This window comes from Orbicella faveolata, unplaced genomic scaffold (assembly GCF_042242905.1).
Source record: "Orbicella faveolata isolate gen_17 unplaced genomic scaffold, um_ofav_v1 contig_13, whole genome shotgun sequence".
NCBI classification, from domain to species: domain Eukaryota; kingdom Metazoa; phylum Cnidaria; class Anthozoa; order Scleractinia; family Merulinidae; genus Orbicella; species Orbicella faveolata.
Window position 1 is genome coordinate 21626901 of NW_028301540.1, and position 20001 is coordinate 21646901.

Below are 20001 nucleotides of genomic sequence, written 5' to 3' on the forward strand. Positions count from 1 at the left end.
TGAGTGTGATGAATTTTTTTCTTTGTTTCATATTTTTGTTGTTTGGAGAAAATTTTGTGTATTCAAATCGCCCAGGATCCGCAAAAAATAAAAACGATGCGTCAAAAATTTATTAAGGTTCAGGACTAAAGTAGAGAAATTTTCTGAGAGAAACGTACGGCTCCACCGCCCCACCGCTACTCGAATGGGTAAGTGAATGGTATCCATTGGCACCTGTCATTCATTGATATCCACGTTGAAAATCATTCAAGAAAAAAGAGAACAGTACTTCAGGGCAACTCCGTGTATTGGCGTCAAGAATGGTGAGTGAATCGCGTAATTTTAACAGGTTCGCACTTTAGTGAATCAGAGTTACCAAAACTTTGTCGGTTGGCTGACTGCTGCATGTGGTTGTCCCTTCCCTTAGAATTTAATATTGCGATCTTATTCATCTCGTTCCGTTGCTCTTGTTCTTGTTCTCATGTGAATGTAAATGTAACAAATAAAAAATCTTAACATTTTTACTAGGGCTCGCATGACTCGCATGACTCGCATGGCTCGCCCTTTGGCTCGCATGGCTCGCTGGCTCGCAGGTTTATAAACTCGTATGGAGCTAATTAAAAATTTAATTCTTTACTGTACGTAAATATTTCAGACCTTACAATTTTGGACGCATAAAAATTCTCCCTCCCGGTCGAACGGTTTTATTTTCGGACACGTTTCTTGTCCGAAATCAAAGTCTTCTGAATCTTTTTCGCAAGTATTATAATGTGTTTCCAAGTTGGAAAATTGGAAATGATGATGACGACGACGACGACGATGATGATGATGATGATGAAACAGAAGAAGGGTTACATTGCTGGGAAAGGTGTACTTCGATGATTCTGAAGCTCGAAGAGTGAAATCGGAAAATTGACGGAAAAGATTGTTTTATATTTTTTGTCGCACATTGCTTTGCCTAATAGGTGGATACAGAAGCCCATCGATGGGCCCCTGGTGGATGACGTACTAGAAATCGAAAGTCCTATAATTTAAAAATTACCAAATATATGAATTTTTTCTTAATGCGTGTGTCATGTGACCGTTGCTTATTTTGAAGCTCATTCTGGTCCACTGTATCATGTATCTCGTCTGGTAGTTGGCATGGGTTTCCTCTCTCTCTAAAGACCTCTAAAATAGTTCCCCAAACACAATTGCCTCAGATCCTGTACGTTTACAGATCTTTATACCCTTCCTACATGGGCCTGTGGCATAGGTTCTGTTCAGATGTGTATTCACTGTTCTTCTGCACGCAGAGCTCAGAAGGAAAATTCCAGTCAAACGTGTTTTCCCGGTGCAGTGATAACGCAATCCTACAGTTCGAACCACCAGGTATACATAAACAAAACAATTCTGGATGTAAGTTTCATCTGAATTTTTTATATTTAAGATATTTTTATGATAAGTTATTTCTACATATATGAATTCCTCAACGTCTTTGCAAGCCTGACCTTTTATTTTTATTTTTAGCTATTTTTGGCTCAGGAAAACCTGCCACCCTTCCCCGTGATCTAAAAAAGCGCCGAAAAACGTGACCCAGCTCATGGAGCAATTTTCCAAATTCTGATTGGTTGAACCAAATCATGTGACTTTTCCGTCGCGCCAGTGTAGACCTTCATTGATGTATTTTTAAGAGTACAAGGTTCAAGCATGCCTTTATGATCACAGAAAATCTGCTGGACAAGTGTTTTAGTAACTAAGCGAAGAGAATCTACATGAAGCCAAGAAGGGAGAAGAGTATTGTTTTGACTACATAAGTACATATTTCATTATGCGGATCACAAGAGTCTTGTTTGAAGATGTCGCCAAGCTCATTCAGCGATACAGTCGCTACCAACAGTCCTCCTTGTCGATTGAGCAATTTACAACTTTCGGTACGTAGATTTACGAGTTTTATTTCAATGTACTATGCTGAACAGCAATAACTTGTCAATGATTGAGTAAGCTTGGTGGAGTTAAAAATCGTTCGTGAATACTACGGCTCCTGCAGGTTGCTTTCATGTATATAGACGGTGATCTCGAAGAATAGAGCATTTGTTAGGCAAAATTATGTAAATAGCGTAATACTTCGCCTAACAAGGAGTCAGTGATGCTTTTTTTCGCTGTTATGGATGATGAAACTTATTTGTCACGCGGCCAATTTCTGCCACCCAGGTTCTTTTCTGTAGAAGTAATAATAGCCCTTTCGATTCATAAACGCGAGATTTTTTCAAGTCAGTTCGTTAATTTTACGCGCTTAGTCGAGTGATGACTTATTCCGTGACTTTGCGCTGAAGGAGCGAACAATGTTTATGCTGTTTACTACCTACTTCAAAACTTCAGAAATTTTCCCTTGTAGTGTTGAAACTATGTAAGCTCAAATGAACGGCGAGAATTACCCTTGTTTATCTGGAGTCGTGTTTCGCTGCTCTCAAGGTCATTTGCATTCTAAACGATGGTGACGTACAGGCAGCGCCCCCAATACGCCCCCATACCCGGTAAAATAGTTGTTAACACATCCGTTTACGCTTACTCGTGAATCATGTGATAATCACAAGGTTGGAGTTGTGTCTCTGATCCTGTTTTATGTTAAAAAGTATAGTACATAATCATGCACTTTTAAATATTTCACTTTGAGTTTCTGTTGTCAGACATGACCACTGGCATGGCTTGGAAAGTAATTCAGCTGACTTGCTACAATGTCTTTTTACAGTTTTGTCTCCAGTTTCAATCTAGCAAATTTTAGAAATGTTCTTGAATTTTTTTGCATTTAAATGGTAGTATCTGGTCAAATTTCTTGGCTCAGTTTTGGCATCTCCATAAACATTATTAAAATTTAAGTACAAATAATGTGGGTTATTTTTGGCAGTCTTATAAAACAGGTTTTAGCTTTGAAACACTAAAATAAACAAGCCTATAAGAAAGGAAAGTTAAAGAAGAACAAATTTCAAGTGCTTGCTTCATGAGTTGACAGAAATTTTGTTTATAAATGGTAATTACTTTTGACGCAATGATATTGTTCATGTACAAAGGTCCTCCTAAGTGGTTCTTAATGTTAAATTGTGTTGTTTTTTCAACATAACTTTAGCAACATATCTATTTTTTTAAACATTGTTCTCATGAAACTAATGGATGGTCAATATAAATATTAGGCTTAGAGCTTTTCATTTTCACAGCATAATTGCTTTAATCCTCATTCTAGTGTCACAATTTTATAAGCAAATCATTTTGGAATGTGCAAAATTAGGTTCAGATCAAGGAAATGCTAAAATGTCAGAAGTAATATTATTAAGAAGGCCAATCCCATACTGGTAATCCATTCCAAGTTTCATTAGACTCTGTTTACCTTTGTTGGTAATACTAATGCTGGACATTTTTTTTTCTGTGACCGGCAAGTTTTAAATACAATAGTTGGGTTAAACAGGTGTTGGACATTTATTGAGGCTTAAATACAAAAAAGCTACTTTACTGATTCAGAGAAGTTTTTTATCTATTTTATAAATTATCTATTTTCTTATAAAATTTAAACTAATTAGATAGTGATTGGATATCAAGTCATTTTTAAGTAATAAGAAGTGCATTGTGTTATTCTTTAGTGTACTTTTGTCTCTACTGCATGAGTTTTAGTTGTAACTTTGTGAAAACCTTTGATATGGAGAGGCAAGAGTGAAAGGTTGACAGTTTGAGAAGAGCTTTTTTCTAATCTTGTTTAATTAACATTCCATCAGACTAAAACATTGACATTCTTTCCTTTGAAAGGCAAGACTGCAAAACCAGTAGAATCTTTCCAGTTTGGTCGACATGAATTACCTGTGCGGCTTGCACACATCATCAGGGAGATTGATCTTCTTCCTAAGAACTTGTTGAAAATGCCATCTGTTGAACTTGTTAGAAGCTGGTGAGTATGATTGAAGTTTCAATATCTTTACTGTACCCTGAAGTGATGGTTTGTATTGCATGTTATTCTGAATCGAATACTGTTAATGGTTGACAAAAGTCCTTTGGACACTGATGTAATGTAGCGAATTATCCGTGTTCTGCAACTGAAGCTTGAAAAAGCGCTGCCATTCATTGCTGTTCCCCTTCCCCATATGAATACAATGTTGAAACTCAGGAGAAATTACAGGTACTCGGTTTCAACATTGTATGTGAGGTAGGGAGAGAGGCTAGGCAGTTGAAGTTGTATTTGTTCATGACTGTTTGTCTGAGGTGTGTGCAAAAGCACCAAAAGTGTAAATTTCTCCTAAGACTTTTATTCATAAATATTGTAGTGTATTGTAGATTACTGCCAGCATTCTTATCACATTTTTCCAGCATTATTATTGGTATACTATCTGCTTATTGAATGAGCAGGAGGGCCAGATGGGAATATATTTAAATCAAGTACACAATATATAGATCTAATACAGCATGGTCAGTGTGTCCTGGCCGGTATTTTTCTGTCTGACCTGGCCTAACTCAATCATGCAGTAGTGAGTAACTATTTTAGTATAACAACACTTTTGCTTAGTTTCATTTGGTTATGTGATGTGAAAGTATTGTTGGTGAAAGGTTTGAATTACGTGCAGATAACAAATTACGTGTACTGCTGTGTGGGGGTTTGACGGATTTTTGTAGTAGCACCAACATACATGTAGCAAGTACATGCACATTAAAGGTTGCTTATCTGATTTATTGTCAGGTATGTTCAGAGTTTTAGCGAGTTGGTTGAGTTTCAAAATGAAGAAGAAACAGATGAAGTTACAAACAGGTAATGTTTTGCTCTTAGAAAATTTGCAGTATTTTAGCTAGCTGATGAAACAGTTTACAAATTTGCATTAGTTTTTCAAACTGCCTACTGGTAGGTAGATTAAGTTGGAAAGTGTGCAAAAGTAATATGAAAATGTGGATTTCATTGCTGCTTGCTAGGCCGTGAGTGTTCATCATTTTTGATAATTATTTTGTAGCCAAATGGTGAAAACAGAGATGGCTAATGAAATTGTGAATGACAGGGATCAATGCCTCACTTTAGTGTCAAACATTTGTATTTCAATAGATTCACGCAAAGTTTGATGTACATCAAACAGCGCCATGATAACGTTGTCGAGACCATGGCCCAGGTAAAGATAATAATTATTATAGCCTAGTTTAGATGTCATTTCTTTAATGTATCAGTTTTATGACTAGAAAGGATTGTGCCACTTTCTTTAGTGTGTACAATGTACTTATTCTACTCATCGTAGAATGGTCCCATGGCAAATCTGAGCTTTTAAAGTTATTTCAGTCTATAACTTACAGTATTTGGAGATTTACATTCCTAAATGAGTGTTACCAATGGTGTTGGACCTTTAGAGAAAAAGTGATTATAGCTTTGGTTGGATAACATCACAGAACAACAAGCATAGAAGTGTGACAGTGTGACGATGACGACGATGATGATGATGATGATGAGGATGATGAGGATCTTTATTTAAAACAAAATTGTCAATTTAAGTTTTTAGAAGAGGAGGTGCACTAAAAAAGGAGGCAAAGCCTAACTAGATGATTACTGTCTTTTGTCTTTTTCCGTACATGTGAATTTGGAACTGAAGTCTTCTGTAATATTTATTCTTCTATAATTCAGGGCATCATGGAACTTCGAGAGAAGGAGGGTGATGATGCCTTCCATCCATCAATAGAGTATTTTCTAGGTAATGTAATTAATATGATACTCTTTGTACCAGAATCATAGAATATCTTTCCATATCAGGGCTGTGCTCTAGAAGCACCCAGGTGCCACAGGTGCCTAACTTTTGACTTTGGGCAACTGAAAAAACTCACTTTTTTCATATAAGTTTAAGTGCTGGATATATATTTTTTCATGGTTAGGAACCTCTGGGCTTTTCACAATTTTTCCACAGCCTTGTATATGGAATAGATTTCTTACTCCAGACAAAAACATTAAGTTTTTTAGAAGTGGAAAAATGTTAAGATTGAGTTCTATGACTAGAAAATTACATGTAACTTCAAGTTATTCGTTAAAATGGTTTTTACACCTGGATATGGTAACTGTCGTCATGTGGCTGCATTACCATTTCTTTGTTTGTTTGGTCACACAGCTGCGCGACTGGTTACCATGTGACCTGGCAACAGTTGAAAATGTCTCATACATACAACGTAATAAAAGTTGCAAGCGATGTTTCCATTTCAGCTCATTGTTTATCAAACTCAGGCTAAATTAAGGTCAGAAATCACTCTAAGTATTTTGTCAATTATGTATTCCACTAGTTTTCTCAAAGATTATTCTCGATGCTGATTTATTATCTGATGTTTCGTTGCGTGCGTTGTCTGTAGTCACCAACCGCCAAATGTATGATTTGTTAAATTCAAAATAAACATCTGCTTAAAAATACTGTAGTTGTAGTCAGGCACAGTAATAAAATCTTAAAAGTTGTTGTCACTGACTTAAAAATCTTAAAATAGACGTTTCGGCTAAAATACTATAACCTTCTTCAGTGATGAAATGAATGTTAATGGCGTCTAAACGTAAATGAGATGTTTATAAGAATGTGAGGAACTCGCTAAGGATTAATTTAGCATTTTGTAAATGTCTGGAATATGCACGTGGTCATTAATTGAGTTCAGTTCGCGAATGGAATGCCACGCTTCCAAGAACAATCTATGCAACCACAAGGGACAGCAGTGTATGACCTTGACATTATTAAAATCAAATTCGTGGTTGTTCTTCATACAGTGTTCCGCCAAAAGAGAGTTCTTGTCACATGTGAGGACGGCTCTTTTATATTCTTTTGTTCTGGATCTCAGTGCTCTGGATGTTTGACCGATGTAAAGTTTTTCACAGTTTTTGCAATTGATTTTATACACGACACCAGTTGACAGGTCTTGATCAAATTTGTCCTTCGGTTTCTTGAGGATCGAACCAACCGTCTTGACAGGTTTATGAGCAACATTTACGTCGAATTGTCCCAAAGTTCTTGCAATTTTTTCAGAGATTCCTTGAAAATATGGCAAAGTAACAAAGCCTCTGTGGCTTTGAAGCTGATTATTTTGGGGCTGATTTAATGCTTTAGGTGGTTTGGTTCTTTGGCAACTTTTTAAGAATTGGTCCGTGTAACCATTGGTTTTGAGTGTCTCCACCACATGTTGTACCTCGGATTTTTTGCACCTCGAGTGCCAGTGCCATGATCCCGGTGCACAACAACTCAACGACAAATTGTACTACAAACTCTGAAGCACTGATGCCACATCAGCTACTTTCTATGGATTACCAAAGATACATAAACCCAAGGTCCCACTGAGACCCATCACCAGTTCCATCAACTGCCCCACCTATCAGGCTTCCAAATACCTAGCTTCTATTTTGTCTCTGTTACAACGCAACCAATTCACTGTTACGAACAGTAACGACTTCGTGAGAAAAATCTCTAATTGCACAATCGAACCACATGAGATCATGGTGTCTTTTGATGTTGTATCACTTTTCACATCTATCCCCATGGCACTGGCACTCGAGGTGACTAAGACCAGACTTGAGTCCGATTCAACCATCCCCGAAAGAACCAATATGTCCATGGACAACATCATGAAGTTGCTTGAATTCGTGCTTGACAACAACTACTTTGTCTTTGGTGGTGTTTTCTACAAACAAATATTCGGCTGTCCCATGGGTTCACCTGTAAGCGCCATCTTGGCAAATTTGGTGATGAAACACGTCGAAGAGAGAGCGTTAAGTACTGCACCACACCCCCCTAAGTGGTTGTACAGATATGTTGACGATAGCCATGTTTGCCTCGCCCGTGAGCATCTCACTGAATTTCACTCCCATCTTAACTCGATCAACCAGCACATCAAATTCACAGTCGAAGAAGAGAGTGATAGATCCATCGCATTCCTCGACATGAAGACAACTAGAAATACTAATGGATCAATTAAAACCAGTGTTTACAGAAAAGCAACCCATACCAACAAGTATCTCCATTTCAGCTCTCACCACCCTTTGCAACACAAACACTCAGTGGCCAGAACCCTTCTTGACAGAGCAAAAGAATATTCTGTCGACTGACAAAGACAAAAATCCCGAAGTACAACACGTGGTGGACACACTTAAAACCAATGGTTACACGGACCAATTCTTAAACATAAGCACGCAAGGCGTGCAAGAGTTATTTTTTTCTGTGAAGTTTTGGAGATAGAGGCATTCATGGTACAGTAATGATTTGGTTAATTTGACAAGTTTTTCTGGTTGCGATGTTACATCAGTCATGGTAAGATAGCTAAATAGTAAGCCATAAAATGTTTGACTGAACAAACTACAGTAATCTGACACGTCTCCAGATTAATGTAGATACCATCTTATTTTCCAACAAGCAATTTGATTCGCTCTTTGATACAACCCGCACTGTGATTGGTGTGACATGCGCACATACATAACTCCCTCGCTCACCGATCACATAACCCTTCCAACCCCCAAGAGAAATGTTTGCTCAAAAATACTCAAGTTAATTTAGAGACTTTTTCGCATTTTATACAAGTCGTAAGTTTACCTTTTTACACAACACAACACAACTTCACCGAAAATAGAAAGAAAGAGAAAAAAACCTCTGGCACGTTGAAAGTCTGATTTAATTAAATGCACTTTAACTTGGTGCCACGCAGTCTTCAAAGAACATTTGAACAGTTCTCATACTTTTTACCTTTAAAAATATCGGACTGAAATGAATGTCATCAAATAAAACTATTAAACTGCTACTGCAGAGACGCTGAAAAACCGTCCAGAAACGAAACCTTCTTTTTTGTTTAATATCCTGGAAACAATAGCCGATAACTTGTCAGCTCTAATTAAATTTACTCCCATATAAAAAACAAAAGTGTTAAGTTACCATTTGTTACTAAAGATAGCAAACATCTCGTGGGAAAGAATGGTGACGATTCGTCCGCTCTAATTGAATTTACTCCCTTATGAAAAACAAGAGTGTCAAATTACACTTTGTAATTAAAAAACAAAAATCTCTCGTTATATTTGCATACAACAAGAACAAAACAATTGTTACCCGCACTTACTATTGTGAACGTTAGAACTGTTTCAAATCTAAAGTCTCGTCCCCTCTAAAACATGTCCTAAGAACTAGACGCGACGATTCGTGACCTCTAATTGAATTTACTCCTTGTGAAAAACAAAAGTATCAAGTTACCTTTGTAACTAAAAATAAAAATATCTCGTTGCATTTGCATACTACTAACTCACAAACTGTTTCAAACCTCAAGGCTCATCTCGCTCATTTAACTAAAATCCTCAGCCTAAACCACAGAAAATGTCGAAGTAAACCCAATATATGAATACTTCCTCCTCTTTCATAGAAGAATAAATATGGCCGTCCTGAACTCTATTGGGATCAAATCTTGTCACATACCATTTACCTTTACAACAAGAAATTTGATTGGCTGTTTATAGTAGATCCAATCTGATTGGTGTGACATACATACATCTCTCACTCACTCACTCACTCACTCACCCATTGACCCGTCCATAACATACCCGACGCGCCGACTAAGAGGTATTTTTTTTTTACAAAAAAATAACTCAAAAAGCTGCCAAAGAACCAAACCACCTAAAGCATTAAATCAGCCCCAAAATAATCAGCTTCAAAGCCACAGAGGCTTTGTTACTTTGCCATATTTTCAAGGAATCTCTGAAAAAATTGCAAGAACTTTGGGACAATTCGACGTAAATGTTGCTCATAAACCTGTCAAGACGGTTGGTTCGATCCTCAAGAAACCAAAGGACAAATTTGATCAAGACCTGTCAACTGGTGTCGTGTATAAAATCAATTGTAAAAACTGTGAAAAACTTTACATCGGTCAAACATCCAGAGCACTGAGATCCAGAACAAAAGAACATAAAAGAGCCGTCCTCACATGTGACAAGAACTCTCTTTTGGCAGAACACTGTATGAAAAACAACCACGAATTTGATTTTAATAATGTCAAGGTCATACACCGCTGTCCCTTGTGGTCGCGTAGATTGTTCTTGGAAGCGTGGCATTCTATTCACGAACCGAACTCAATTAATGACCACGCGCATATTCCACACATTTACAAAATGCTAAATTAATCCCTAGCGAGTTCCTCACATTCTTATAAACATCTCATTTACATTTAGACACCATTAACATTCATTTCATCACTGAAGAAGGTTATAGTATTTTAGCCGAAATGTCTATTTTAAGATTTTTAAGTCAGTGACAACAACTTTTAAGATTTTAAACATCTGCTTAAAATGCTTGTTTGCAGCCTGATAGGTATTTTCATTTACAGTAACTGATCTTAGGCCCGGTTCATACGTCGCATTTCTGCCGTGTCGAATTCGATTCAACGAATTAAATTCGACAGAAATTCGACGTCTGAATCGGCTGCTGCATTTCTGCCGCACGTTCGACTGGTCTTGTTGCATTATCCGACAGAAATGCGACACTGATTCAGACATCGAATTTCTGCCGTGTCAAATCTAATGCATACATTATGTTAATGTATTGAGCATGCGTAAATGTGTTCCCGCCAAAGAAAAAGAAGAAACTTGGCCATTCTCGACCCAGTGCAACCTGAACATATTGCAACACATACTGCTCCGTTGTCAGCCTTCTCCTTCTCGTTCCTTTAGTGGACAATTTTTAGCAAAATCAAAGTCCTTCTGCGCTCAGTATTTTTGTCCGCCATATTGAATACTCTACGTTTAAAACATTCTCCGCTGACCGACATACCCGACAGTATAAATTCTGAATTAAGTGCAACACAAGTGCGATGTATGAGTCCACAGTCGCATTTTTGCCGCACTTAATTGAATTGAATTCGACACAGCAGAAAAGCGACGTATGAACTGGGCCTGAGAGACTTAAAGACTATTTTACTGGAGATTAGACCCACAGGCAAACTTTGCTAGATCAATGTTGGAGATAGTGATTGCAGCGTGAAAGGTCAAATTGTCTTGTGATTAGCTCAAGTGCCTAGTCTTCAAGATGTTCTCAATTTTTTTTTTTTTGGTTTTATTTACCTGAGGTAGATTTGCCATAAAAACTTAGCTCAAGGGATACTTTTTACCAGAAAATAGTTTGGGCAGGTAAATCCATGTACCAGATTGACCTTCTGGTCCACAAAATTGACCTAAATGACATAGCATCGTTGAAGCATACAATTTACTAAAAATTCAGGTTTAAATTTCATGCGGACCTGACAACGCTAAATGACTGCTAACAGATGATTTATTGGTACTATGGGTTAGCTTTTCCAGCCACGCTTATTATTTTGGCTTGCTAGTGCTCATAAAAAGTGTAATTTTGGGGTCGAGTTTTGCTCTTTTTAGGGCAAAATACATAAGGCCGTCTGGACAAGAAAATAAAAATCCAAACAACCTCAAAGTTACAGTTTTGAAATAAGTTGGTAAAAACCTTCTTCCTGACAAAGTTTTAGAAAAACAAATTGAAGGCTTTCGTGCAAAAAGGGCGTATGTAGCATTTTGGGTCGATTTTTATTTTTTGCAGGATCAAGCTAATTTTTGGCAGACTGACTTGTTTTGGCATGAAAAGCATTGCTGCGTAATTGTTTTTGTTGATTTGCACTTCGTTTTCTAGAAATAATGTATGCCAAAAAAACTCAGTTTTCCGAGCGGCATCTTTTGGAGCGAATCCTTCCAAGGTGGATTTTGACACGGTGCAAACTTAAACAGTCACTTTTAGCAGCTTCGACAGCACAGTTTTTTTTAAAAAAAGATGTTTTGATTTTTGAAAGAAGTAGAGAAATAGACAGGAAAAAAAATTGACCAACCTCGTATTGAACCGGTTTCATGACAAGCAAAGTCGAATCTGGCCTGTTCAGCGCTTTATTCGCTTGAGCTAACGAAGCAACAGTAAGAAAAGTGGGTAATTATATGAATAATAAAACTAGCGGCAAATACCACACTTCGCTGACTTCATCGTTTAGCAAAAGATCTCCAAAAGATACCCTTGCAAAACTGAGTTTTTTGCATATGTTAATTCTCGAAACAAAGCGCAAATCAACAGAAACAATTACACAACGATGCCATGTCAAAACAAGCCAGTCTGCCAAAAATTGGCTTGATCCTGCAAAAAATAAAAATCGACCCAAAATGCTACATACGCCCTTTTTGCACTAAAGCCTTCAATTATAACCTGCATAGGTATACAGTGTAGGTGACCATTAGAGAAAGTTGCTCTTACATTAGTTTGCTACTCTTCTGTAGTATCAGTATAATCACTATGAATTTTTTTTTTCTCTCAAGGGACTTGGGGTTGCTGACCATTAGAATCCATTTCTTTGTTAATAAATAGTCCTAACATATTTACCCCATTCCAAGCTTTTTGACACTGATGACTGATAATTTCTCATTTTCTCACAGATCGTTTCTACATGAATCGTATTAGTATACGAATGCTTATCACCCAGCATTGTAAGTGCACTTAATAGTATTGTGTTAACAGTGTTGTGTGTTCTGGCAGTCACTTACTCCTAGTTGTTTTTCTTCTAAAGTTAGTTTTGGAAAGTTTTTGTTACAGTCAAGAAAATCCCCCTAACAAATTATTGTATTGTTTTCATCTCTATCCCTGACAATGTGTTAATTAACAATTATTCCACAAGGTCATGTTGAATATGAGACAATAGATGGTCAACGAGCTTGATAGTGCTGAGTTGGCTATAATCATCTCACATTCAGCTAGTGCAAGTGGAATAATTGTTTTATTAAAAATGCCCCCAAAATATCGAAAACTAAAACAATGCCCCAAAATTATGGAGCATGGTATAATTGCTCATACATGTATACCATGATTGCTTAACCAATGAAAACTCTTGAATTGCATAATACAATGATCCAGTGGTTAATAATAATTTTATTGTATAATACAAGTATTATAAGGGGAAGTACATGTAAGATGGTACATGTACATGTACAGTACTTTTCAAGCCTTACCAACCATGGTTTTACTTGTGACCTGTTGAACTAGATACATACATGTACCAGTCAATTGAAGCTGCCCTTAGTTTGCAAACTAAGGTAAATTTCCTGAAATACTTGATCCTGTCTGAACCACAGCTTTTTGTATTTCAGCTTGTATAATGTGTGACTCATCTTTATGTGTTTTTTACTAGTGTTGTTATTTGGTCAGGATGCCAGAAGCTCTAAGAGTAATTTCATTGGTTGTTTTGACCCAACATGCCATGTTGCATCAGTGGTAGAAGGTATTAGTTATGTTATTTTCTCATGACCTGAATCATGTAATCCTTTATGTAACTGTAAACTAGACCATCACAAAGAAAACAATGGTCATTCAAAACACAGTTCTTTATTTTCTGTAATCTAGGAGTCGTGGGTTTTATATTTAATTGATTAAGTTAGAATAGTGTTTCATTGCCTCTTGGCATGTAAAACCAGAGCCAAAGTTATAACTTTTGTTAATCACAGAGGACACAGAAAACATAGAGAACCAATGGAAACTCAATGCAAATGTAAGTAAACAGCAAGGAAACACAGCATTGGAAAACATGTGAGCAAATCACAATTGGTTTTGAGAAAGTAGTGCAAGTTTATTAAACAATCACTAACTCTAAGTGTAGAAATGAAAAACCACAAACCATAGATGTGAATTACTCTTGACTGTAAAATGAAAACTGCTCTATTAGGGCAGGTTTTATTCACCATTTCCTTGTGTTGTTTGTTTTCCCAGATGCTATAAACAATGCCGCCTACTTGTGTGAACAGTTTTACTGTGCTTCCCCAGAGGTGGAAATTTCTGAGTGTAATGGTAAGCAATGATCCTTCAGCTCGTTTTAAGCTGGTTTGTAATTATTATCATGTATATTGTATGTGTAAGATGCAGGATACAAGTAGGGAATGGACAACTTGGAAATTACCAAAGGGGACATGTTTATATTTTAAACCAGAAGTTTGGATTTCAAAATGGGAATTGCCCACAAACAGTTCTTGTTCATATCATTTTACTTCAAAGTTCCTCAAGTGTACAATATGATCCAATGTGACCAGTTAACATGACCTGCAAGATGAAAGTTTGACTGGTTAAATCCTCAATGAGGCCAGACATTGTACGAGGACCGCCTGTTAATTCCAGTTCTACTCTTAACCCCTCTGGGATGACAACCATTAAAACTCCCTGGTGATGTACTGTATCAATACCTTGATGATTCTATAGCTACATGTATACCTGTATCTGTAATACAAATGGGTTGTTGACCAAGCATGAGGTCAAGTTGGCCGGATATCTGCCAATTTCAGTTTTAGTGTGTTTATGGACTGCGAGTTGACAGAGTTGAGGTCCATAGCCACGCAAGTTGTTCTTTGCACATCAGTGGATGCTATATCCCATTTGGCAAACTGGAATTTCTAGCCTGTAAGGAAGAGTTTATATGGTGTAGCAGAGCTCCTGCGTACGTACGCCCGTCCGTATGCCAATACCTTGAAAACTAAGAGAGTAGCACCATTACCATAGCTACACCTTTGATTTTGGGCATCCAAGCTATTGTTGATTGACAGCTGTCACAACAAGCTATCCGCTGACCAGTATCACGTGACTACATCACGAGCTCAGGTTTAGAGCTCATCGAGGTTGCATGTTTTTTTTAAAGTTGACCACTGACCAGTTACTGGTTTACTGATTAGATTGTGGGCTCAAGCCACGTTATTTCTCTGGGGGAGAAGGAAGGAGTACTCGCAAAGGCAAAATTTCGGCACAAATTAACCCCTGGTGCATTGTTGACTTTTCTTCTGACATATTCCTTTCTCTTGGAAAGCCCCTGATATACGTAATTTCTACAATCTTGGTTAGGCTTGTTGGGTATAGTTTGTTAAAATTTAACTGGAAAAAATAGCAAAACCACACGCTGAACAATTACATGCTCACAATTGATCATTTTTGAGTTTCTGATTCATGAAAAAATAATTATCTTTTTCCTTTATCGTCAGTTATTGCCATCAGGAGCTTTGCTTTTAGGCATGGCTAAATCTATATATTAGACAAGTTCTGTTGTTTTTAAACAGTTCTAAACATTTCACATCAGTCTTCAAGCCAGTCAACCCAGACTCCTGTACTTAGCACTTGATGTGTATCATCAGTTTTAACATACTGGTATATTCTGATGAATAATTAATTATCTTTATTTCTGTGCAGCTATTGATCCCAAAAAGCCAGTTCAAATGGCATATGTTCCTGGACATTTGTATCACATGCTTTTTGAATTACTAAAGGTAGGTCCTTACTATGTGGTAGATTTTTTTAAAAAAATGTCCATTTAAAAATTGTCCTTTTATTTTCACACAGAGAGTGTTTAATTTGCCTGGCTAGTAACACTGAACGGGACTTGTTTACAGTCCAGCTTATATATTTCATTCATCTTTCAGAATGCCATGCGAGCAGTCGTGGAGCAACATGGAAGCAGTGTTGACATTCCTCCACTAAAAGTATTGATAACCAAAGGAAGACAAGACTTGACTGTCAAGGTTTGTAATTTAACTGATAAGTCATCCAATTTCTAGCCACCAGTTTAAGGTTTTTCTCAAGGTGCACTCCCAATTCTAGAACAGTCTTGGAATTCATGTTTCGCTATTTTGAGTATAATAATCAAATATTTCCCAGGTAATATTGCTTCTGATGCATTATTTTTTTTCCGCATCAGTTTTGTACATGTATTTATATTTTTAATCATTCAAACTTGTTTTTAGTCCCAAGAAGTTTAGTCACTAAGACTAAACATATTCATGTTGTAGCTATTAAAGTAAAGGCAACAATATGCATGATGTCCCTGGACTAACAGGTCAAAAACTGTTGTTTTTGAAGTCTTGTCCCTGCATCAGGAGCACTACATGCTTTATTCACAATCATATAAGAGAATGCTTGAACAATGAAAACTCTGCTGTAAAGAAACACATCTAAAAGTGCCAAAACAAAGTCTACAAAGGCATCGAAATCAAGACCGTTGTACTGAAAAACAACCCAGCAAACTTACGCCTGTTCAAAGCATTTTACATTCGAAAATACAAATCTGCTCTCAACTCCCGAGAGGAATGCAGCGAATTTGCAGACCTTTTGTTCTAATGACTATTTTACCATATCTAGAGAGACTCTTTGTACAGTGACACTTAGATCATTTTACCATTTTTATTCATATTTGTACCTTGTTATTTATCTTATACATTTTACTCTCCACATTCATTCACTTTTCACATGTTTTTACTTTACATTTGTATTTAAGCCTTATACGGAATATTTTTCTAATCTCTGATGATGTATGGATCAGCGAAAACTTGGATTTTAAAAGATTTTAACATCAATTTTACAGCAGTTACAGGCTTCATTTGAACCTTTGTCACTTAATTATCTTGTCCCTGCACTTTTCTTGTTTTAGATTTCTGATCAAGGAGGTGGAATACCCAAGAGTAAAATTGACCAAGTATTTGAGTACCACTACACTTCAGCCCCAGAACCACTGAGGAGTGGTTCTGCAGCCCCTATGGTAGGAAGAAAAACTTTTTAACTACATGCAATTCTGTACCATGCAGGAAAAAAAACTGGCTAATTGTTTGGAATCTTTGTTTTTTTTGGGACCTTCTGCTAACACTTTACAGTCATTTTAATTTTTGTACAGTAGACGGTGACTACACATTCTCCTGCTTCTGTTTCTCTGTTCACAATTTTAGGGCAACATGAAGAAATGCTAGTCCACTCTTCAATTTCTGACATGAGTGTTATTTACTTGCCAATATAAAAAAATTACTGGGAAAAAGACCTTTTTAAAAGCGTTTATCTTATCCAGAACCTACCTTTTCATTTATGCTAGTTGAGGTTTTGGTAACACTAGGGAGCTTGAGCAAACCACAACAATGACGGCAATGAGAACGTCACCAACCCAAAGATTCAATAACCAAAACAATAGCTCTGCATGTGCTTTATAAATCTTTGTACATTTCTTTGCAAAACAGGAACGTGAAATTGCCAAGTTCTTCGTAGTCCAGGAACGCGAATGACAATGGCTAATTTTTTGTATTTCCATTTGGAACTGAACGCTGTCATTGCATATTTAGCCTGAGCACGTTTTGAGAGCCATTGGCATACTGAACAGATCTAGAAAGTTGCGAATTTTGCTCGTAAAATATAAATTCATTTTTGACAAGGCGTCGTCTTCGGCGTCACTGTTGTCGTTGCTTGAGCTCCCTACTGGTGTGATTGTAACATTTCTTCTTGTTTGCAGGCTGGTTATGGATATGGCCTGCCATTATCAAGATTATATGCCCGATATTTTGATGGAGATCTACAACTTTACTCTATGGAAGGTTTTGGCACAGATGCCGTGATCTGGTTAAAGGTATAGCAGCTTGATTCAATTTATAGTTTTGTAGTTTATACTGTGGAATCCTAATTTTTTAACCTCTGGATCAATTAATGTAGTTTTCTTGCTCCCTTGGTTAACAGGACAAGTCTACAGTCAATGTTTCGATTGAAGCAATTTCTCTTGCCTTAGGGAGTTCATAAATGAGATTCCGATGTAAATTGATAAGTTGAAGTGATCTGTGCTCTTTTGCTGATCTAATTGAATAAGTGATTGCTTGATTGTTGGCTAGTATTTCTGTTAATAAGTATATTCGTAAGCTCATTGTTATGTGTAATTACATGTATTTCCTTCCTCCCCCCAGTACCCCTTAGTGCTCTTTTTTTGGAGGCTGAGTGAATACTGAGCTCACTGGGAAATAGGATATGTTTTGCAAAATTCTTGAAATGCTTCAACTCTGTTGCTTTGGTTTCCAGGCATTATCAGCAGAAGCAAGTGAAATTCTACCCCAGTACAACAGGAGAACTCCCAAGAATTATGAAGAAGTTAGGCTATCAGCTCAACACTGCCGTGATTGGAGCTCTTCAAAATTTTATGGACACGGAAATAAATTTCTGTCAACATATCAAGGACAGGTGAAAGTTAGGAGACTGCACAACAGTCGGAGGACAGCTGACTCTACATAAACGAGTTATAGATTGTGCATTTTTGCAACACAAGGCTTAGTCATTGAAAGGAGTAGAATATCAGTTTACAAGAAAAGCATCACTCAACTAGATCAGGAACAAAGACCCTCTTGCATTTCTTACATTGATTTTGTTCTTTTTATCTGATTGATCCTGGGTCTTCACCATATGGTCATGAATCACATGTTCCCTTGCTATAGGTATTTTTCAATATTTATTGAAAACCAGTGCTGGGGTTTAGGACTAACACAAGTTGTTACAATACCAGACAAAACATTCTTTGTATGCTGCTTGCTCAGTTTATCAAATTGCAAAAAGATCAATATGAGCGCACAAACAACCTCCGGATTGTTCATTCATGCAAGTAGATTATATTATTTATATTTATATTCAAGAGATGGTGCTCCTCTAAGTAACATTACTCTATCTAATAATATAAATATTAACATAACAACCATTGTAAGTTAACATCCAGATACTGGAATTTCTTTCAGTTATCTCAAATCTTTTTTTCGGGCGTCATGGTCAAGGGACAAGTTGACTATAGTATCTCAGATGTTTGAGAAATGAGCTTGAAAATCCTTTTATAATGCATTTACCAAAAAAACGTACCTTGAACAAATTTTAATTGTTTATGTAATAAGAAAAAGGTTTATTTGAAAATCCGCTCATCTCCGGTATATTTTTAACTTTGTACGTGGGTTGTTCAATACAAGACATTTAAAACTCTCAATTCAGTGACATCAAGAAAAATCACTTTTGTGTTACATAGCCAGAAATAATTTATTACGTGGGTAGAGGTTGTGCCACTGGCTTACAAGTGAAGTTATGAATTTCTTGCTTTACACTGATCATTGATATTTTGCGAATTGTCAAGAAAAGGGAAGACAATTTTCATGCTATATAACTATGGAACAAAATTAGGGTGCAAATCTGCAATACAATGTAATTAGGTAAAAATATGTCCTCTTCTGTTGTTTCGCTGTGACTGAGCTCTCCCTTGTTGATGTATGATGTGCTTTTTCCCAGCAGAGGGCAGGGACCACCAGAAAAAAAATTAGTTGTTTCTTTACGACCTCCTCAAAACCCTACCCTAGGAGGGACCGTGATATGTAGCAGACTTGTCCGTTGTGTCATGAGTAAAGGTCGGCACACACGAGGGGACTTAGTCCTTGCGACTGGTCCCTGCAACTAGTCCCCTGAAGAGTTTACACGAAGAGACTGGTCGCAGGGACTTGTCCCACGAATAGTTCATACGAAGCGTTTTGAGGAACAAGTCGCAGGGACCTGTCCCAAAAATTCAAACCAGTTTGAATTCGAAGCAAAAGTGGCTAGTTCTCACAATGGGACTGGTCCCCTCGTGTGTGCCGACCTTAAGACGTTTGGTTTATCCCCCGAGTCCTGTACCTTTTTCCCAAGAGAGGAGACTTGGAACGAGTCAGCTCCTTAAAGGTGACGAACCTCTCTCGCAATGCTATGTAAAAAGTCCTCCACTCCACAGGTTCACTGGGGTGTAAAGTGGAAACTCCTTGCTAATTCCTCTTCCTCATCACCTGGTAACAACAGCCTGTTATTGACTGAAGAGGGAAGAAAGCCTGGTTCACACCTGTGGGATAAGCATAGCGCTAATGAAATAAGCAGGTTCCCACTTGTGAGATAAGCGTAACACTAGTGAAATATGCACAAGCGTAAGCACAAGAAAAAGAAACGTTCCTTTTTTCTTGTGCCTGTGCCTATGCTTATCTCGCAAGTGTGAACCAGGCTCAAACATACGTGCTTTTCGAAGCTATAGCACGCAATCGTTCTGATTCTTCAGGTTGCTACAAGCTCAGACCCTACATTCTCCTTACCCTTACACCACCGTGCATGGGGGCTGAAGTAAGTCTGGATTTAGATTGGATTTAGCCCTTATATGGGAATGTGCAAGGAGGGTTGAGGAATTCCGGTCCACTTCCATGCTAGGCGACCTTTCAACGAAATTATCAAGTGTACA

General features: G+C 37.3%; 1 protein-coding gene across 1 annotated transcript; it reads left to right on the plus strand.

Moving 5' to 3' along the window:
• Positions 1-1602: 1602 nt before the first annotated feature.
• Positions 1603-18968, plus strand: LOC110051169 (pyruvate dehydrogenase (acetyl-transferring) kinase, mitochondrial-like). The gene is made up of 13 exons (XM_089285070.1): positions 1603-1892; positions 3757-3895; positions 4679-4747; positions 5033-5096; positions 5600-5666; positions 12386-12436; positions 13135-13224; positions 13710-13787; positions 15168-15244; positions 15398-15496; positions 16402-16509; positions 17245-17358; positions 17799-18968. The coding sequence occupies exons 1-13, from the start codon at positions 1790-1792 to the stop codon at positions 18006-18008; spliced, it is 1269 nt and encodes a 422-aa protein (XP_089141196.1). The 5' UTR covers positions 1603-1789; the 3' UTR covers positions 18009-18968.
• The last annotated feature ends 1033 nt before the right edge of the window (positions 18969-20001 follow it).

Excerpts from the sequence above, each read along its gene's own strand:
- LOC110051169 (XM_089285070.1), top strand. The coding sequence starts at position 1,790 with ATGCGGATCACAAGAGTCTTGTTTGAAGATGTCGCCAAGCTCATTCAG. Across the intron at positions 12,437-13,134 it reads AATGCTTATCACCCAGCATT|TGTTGTTATTTGGTCAGGAT; the intron begins GTAAGTGCACTT and ends GTTTTTTACTAG. Across the intron at positions 13,225-13,709 it reads TGTTGCATCAGTGGTAGAAG|ATGCTATAAACAATGCCGCC; the intron begins GTATTAGTTATG and ends TTGTTTTCCCAG.